Genomic DNA, 6,000 nt, shown 5'->3' on the forward strand with positions numbered 1-6,000 from the left:
TGGGAAAGAAGAAATAAAACTACCACTATTTGCAGGCAACATGTTAATATACATAGAAAACCCTAAATACTCAATGAAAAAACTAATCAAAACAAAAAATCAGTCAAGTGGCAGGCTACAAAATCAATATACAGAAATTGGCTGCCTTCTTATGAATAGACAACAAAGTAGAGGAGAAAGAAACTAAAAAAACAGCCCCATTTACAAATGCGTCAAAAAGTACTAAATCCTAGGAATAAACCTAACAAAGGAGGTGAAAGACCTGCATAATGCAAGCTATTAAGACACAGTTAAAAGAAATAGAGGATGACAAAAAAAAATGGAAAGATATCTATATTCATGACTTGGAAGAACAAACTATTAAAATGGTCATCTTACGCGAAGCAACATACATATTAAATGTAACTCCTTTCATGACAATTTTCAAAAAAATTGAGCAAACATTATTGAAATTTATATGGAATCATAAAAGACTCAGAAAAGTCAAATCAATTCTGACAAAAGAACAGAGTATCACACTCCCAGACTTCCAATGATACTACAAAGCTATTATAATCAAAATAGTGTGATGCTGGACCAAATATAGACACACAGATCAATGGAACAGACTTGAGAGACTAGAAATTAACCCACACTCCTATGTACAATTATTTTACAACAAAGAAACAAAGAATATACACTGGAGGAAATAAGTATCTTCGACAAATGGTGTTAGGACAACTGGACTGCCATATGCAGAAAAAAAAAAAAACAGACCCTATTTCAGACCATACACAAAAATTAACTCAAAATGGATTAAAGGTCTGGATGTAAGACCTTTAATAACACATGGATTAAAGGTCTGGATGTAAGACCTTCTGTAACACACAGAAGAAGATAGGCGAAATATTCCAAGATATTGGCTTCAGAGATGACTGGTAAATTGACTCCATTGGCAAGGGAAACAAAAGAAAATATAAACAATTGGGATTACAGTAAAATACTGCACACAGCAAAAGTAGCTATAATTAAAATAAAAAGGCACCCCACCAATTGTGGGGAAATATTTGCACATCATACAACCAACAATGGATTAATTTCCAAAATCTACAATGAACTAATGGAACGCAACAAGAAAATAACCCAATTAAAAAATGGGCAGAGTTAATAGACACTTGTCCAAAGATATACAGATGGTCAACAGACATATGAAAAATGTTCATTACTTATCATCAAGGAAATTGCAAATCAAAACCACAGTAAGATACCACCTCACCTGTGACAATGGCCCATATCAACAGGACCAGAAATAACCAGGCAAGGTTGTAGGAAAAGGGGGAACTTCATACACTGTTGGTGGGAATGTAGACTCACCCAATATCTGGACTTTTCTCAAAAATTAAAATCAGATGTACTACTACCTGACCCAGAATCCCACACCTAGTTATCGATCCAAAGAATGTAAAAATACTAATTCAAAGGGATCTATGCAGTTCATTGCAGCACTATTTACAATAGTCAAGTTATGGAAACAATCTAAGAGCCCAAGAAAAGATGAGTGGATTAAGGGTACATGGCAAATACACAGGAGAATAATATTAAAGTATTAAAAAAAATGCCATTTGCAATGAAATTGGAGGGGATTATATTAAGTGAAATAAGTCAGAAGAAGAAAGACAAATATTGGGTCCCTTTACTCATATGTGGGATATAAGGAAACAAAACAAAGGAATTGTTGATAGAAATCTGACAGTAGAATTGAGGCTACCTGATCTGAAGAGTTGTGCCCTTATCTATAAATCATATATAATTTTGTAAATCAGTTACCTCAATTAAAAACTAATACATTAAAAAATTTCTACCATTAGTCAAAATTATTTTTTCTTTGTAAGTAATCTACTTTTCTTTTTCTGATTGTTTGAAAATCTTCACTTTACATATATTCTGTATTTGCAATCCCTCATGTCTTAATATGGATATATAGTGATTGTGACTTAAACTTCTGGAATCTGCAAAATCTCTGCATTCCCTCAATTCTCAAATATTCTCTACCATTGTATATTCAATTATTCTGTTTTCTATTCTCTTTTACTTTCCTTCTAGAAACCTATTAGAAATACATTGTACATGTCATTCAACCCTTTATGACCTGAATTCCATTACATTTTTAATATCCAGGTGATCTCAGTGCTATTGTCCAGCTTATTTTCTCTTTAAAAATCAGAAATCTGTTATAAAAAATCTCCATTAACTGGATATTTGAACAGATAGTGGTATTATAAAACCTACAAATCAATGTAGAAACTAATGATAATCTTCTAATCTAGGAACACAGCATAGCTTTTATCTATTTAGAGCTTTTTTAATTTCAGCATTATTTTTTTAGTTTTCATCATGTAAGTCTTCACATCTTTTCTAAGAACTATTCCTAATTATTTTAGTTTTTTAATTATACTATTTACATTTTTTCAGCATTTTAAAATTTCAGTTTCTGACTGTTCACTGTACGGTGATCTTATATATGGCAATCTGATAAACTCACTTTTTAGTTCTACTGGCTTTTTTGTACATTCTATCAAAATTTCTATGTAGAAAATCATGGAATCTTCAAGTAAATACAGTTTTACTTCTTTATAATTTGGATGCCTTTAATTTCTTTTTTCTTGCCTTACTGCTCCAGTTTGAACTTCAGTAGATGAAAGCAGTCTAGTCCTGAACTTAGAAGGGGAGATTTAATGTTTCACTGTTAAGAATGGTATTTGTAAGTACCTTTCATCATGATGAGGTAGTTCCTTTATATTTATAGTGGGCAGTTTCTCTCTCAGTAATGGATACTGGATTTTATTAAATGTTTTTTCTACATCTGCTGAGATGATCATAGGGTTTTGCTCTTTAGTTTGTAAATGTGCTATATCTATAACGTATATTGGTTTAAAGTTTTATTTTCTCTAATGTCTTCATCTGAATTTATATTATAATAGTTTTGGCTTCAGAAATAAACTGGGAAGTATTTCTTCCTTCAATTTTCTTCATATATATATATTCTTTCTTTATATAGAGTTGCTATTATTTCTTGCTTAAAGTTTTAAAATTCCCCAATGATGCAATGTGGAGCTTCTTTGTAGGGTATTTTTAATTATACACTCAACCATTCTATAAATTATAGGGTAATTCAGATTGCCCATTTTTTCTTAAATGAATATTGGTAGCTTGTGTCTTTTAAGGTGTCCATTTACTTTATTTTATTTTTTAAGATTTATTTATGCATATAAGAACTGGGTGTAAGCCAGAGGTGCGAGGGTGAGAGGATTCACCAGAGAGAGTGGGGAACAGAAGAGGCAGATCTACTGAAATACACTGCTAAGGGGAGCAGTGGGTAAGCGAGGAGAGGTCTGCTGCGCCATGTGGGTTGTCTCCTGGCAGGCCGGGGATGGAACTTGTGCTGCAGTGGCTTGATAGTGCTGTCTTTAACCTCTGCGCCACCAGGGAGACCCAAGGTGTCCATTTAATTTTTCAACAACTTTGTTCATAATTTTCCCTTATTACTCTTTCAGTGTACGCAGAATCTGAAGTAACCCATTTGTGTGGCCTGATACTGCTTTTCTAAATATTTTGTTACTATGCTCAGAGGATACCTACATATTTTAAAAATTAATTGTATCCATGAATTACTTTACAGTTCTCAGCAGATATTGGTTATAACAATTTATTTAAAAATAGTTTTTTTTTTTTTCTGCTTTCAATAGTAATTCTCAAGTCATTTAAGCTGGGCCTTATTTCCTTACCTCTACAAATGATAGGTAGAATAAATGGATTACGACCTACCCAGCATAAAAATATGAGTGGTCATGTGTTTTTTATTTCTTACATGTTTTTATTCCTTTCAGTAGCAAGGGAATTTCCCTGAAAATATTCAAAGAAAGCAAATCTACAAAAAACAAGATGTGCTTATTATGTCATTTAATTTTGCTGATAACAGATCATTCATTCTCTAGTAAGACTGTTTTATGAGCAGGTATAAATTAAAAACTAATTTTTTAAAGATTTATTTTTTTTATTTATGCATACAAGAGCTGGAGTATAGGCTGGAGTTGCAGGGGGTGAGAGGATTCACCAGAAATAGAGTGGGGAGCAGAACAGGCAGATCTACTGAAATACATTGCTGATGGGAACAGTGGGCGAGACAAGAGAGGGCTGCTGTGCCATGTGTGTTAGCTCCCTGACCAGGCATCAAACTCATGCCACAGTGGCTGGTGACAGCTTAATAGCATTGACTTAACCCCAGCGCCACAAGGGAGGCCCCTAAAAATTCTAATTTTTAAACACCTTTTTACAGAGTGAAGAGTTTATATTGTCCCAGCTATCTATAGTAACTTCCTATTGTCACTCATGCAAAAATTTCTAATGGATTTTATAATGAAATATAGATAAAGGGTTCTATATGCTCTGCTCCTTGCAACCTTATCTATAAACAGTAAGAAATACACAAGGTCCTCTCAATTTTCCAGAAACATTGGCTGATAAAGTCTCTGAATTTATTTACTTAGACAATGAGCTTTGTTGGTTTTTTTAGTACTTCTTTATCAAAATGTTACTCTATAATTTAATTTCATTAATTATTATTTTAATTACAAAACAGAAAGCCAAAAATTATTACATAAAATAATTTATAAGGGATTCATAGCCTTGTCTATGTCAGATTGGGTCTTTTTCTCTGATTAGTCATGAGGAGGCAATTTTAAAAACTAATCAACCACTCTTAATACTTTAAATCCCAGAGGTTCAACAGATATGTTTTCTGCAGAAAGCAGAAAGAGAGCAGTTTCATCACTAAAAATAAACAACTCTTTAGAGCAACTAACATACCCTCAAATCCTCACCTAGTTCTGTCACGTTTATTATACCTAATTATAAAAACAAATTTTAAGGATTATGATTTACTGTACTTTTTAGAGAAGTTTGGTTTCTTCACTTACTATTCTAAATAAGAGTCAGCCATGTAGTGTGAGTGGCAAATACCATTTTCATGGTTTTGGACAATAAAAGGTTGACTTCCTAACTTTTTTGGTTCAAAATGCCACACAACAATCTGGACCAGAAGACCTTCTCTATAGGGAGAGATGGTCTCCCTGCAGACCACCAAAATAGAGTCTGTGTTATTCCAAATTAAAGTTACAGGGATGTACACACAATTTTCTGTCTAGAATGTTTCCCTTCCCTCTCACTTGATTGACTTCTGACTTATCAGTTTTTAGCTCATGGGTGACTTCTGCAAGGAAACCTTTCTTTTCTTCCCCATGACTAGGTCAAATTCTACTAATATGAGTTATCAGAGTCCCTGCACTCTCTCCCTGGTAAACCTTATCACAATTGCATTATTTATATTTGTTTGCATAAACACTTTATTATTAGCTATTTTCCACAATGTACTGTAAGTTCCAAACAGGCAGAGAATGTTTTTGGTTTTGGTTACTATGTATGTTCAGTGCCTGGCACACTATCAGGCATATAAAATGCTCAAATGAAGGAAAAAATATCTGAGCTTCACTAAGAGAGATAACAGAAAGTGTTCCTTTCTGTACTCTGCCTCTTGATCTGTTTTCCAGTGACCCAATATTCAAAAAAGACTTACCTTTTCTAAATAGTTCTTGGAGACTTTCAGCACTTTGATTTAATACAGCCCATATTTCTTCCTCCTGCAGTGGTCCACCCCGAACCTCCAGGGCCTCAGCTAGTGACACGTGCATATTACCTAAGAAACAAAGGGAACAGATGACAGATGGTCTATCCATCAGCAACTTTAGTGCACTTGTAGTTGCAGTTCTTTATCACTGATGTCTCAATATAGTTTCAACCTAAAAATAAGCCTATAGCTTTAAACTTACAGAGAGTAAAGGAATTATAGTGGGGGGTGGGGTGAAGAGGGGGACAAACATCCCAAACTACCACTTAGTCTAGGCCAACAGAGTCAATCTTAGAAACGGATTCAGAGAATAATGGTGACGACTATTTCATGGGAGA

At 33.8% G+C, this 6,000-nt stretch overlaps 1 protein-coding gene across 1 annotated transcript in view; it reads right to left on the reverse strand.

The window, feature by feature from the left end:
• The window catches only part of PTPN13 (protein tyrosine phosphatase non-receptor type 13), a gene marked incomplete at both ends in the record, with an annotated part of 165,822 nt that extends 160,096 nt beyond the window's left edge, over positions 1-5,726 (reverse strand). The window contains 1 exon segment of the mRNA XM_084234234.1: positions 5,612-5,726. Within this exon segment, the coding sequence (XP_084090360.1) occupies positions 5,612-5,726 (115 nt within the window).
• Between the last annotated feature and the right edge of the window lie 274 nt (positions 5,727-6,000).

The sequence above is a fragment of the Talpa europaea genome (assembly GCF_964194135.1).
Source record: "Talpa europaea genome assembly, chromosome: 5".
Classification (NCBI taxonomy): domain Eukaryota; kingdom Metazoa; phylum Chordata; class Mammalia; order Eulipotyphla; family Talpidae; genus Talpa; species Talpa europaea.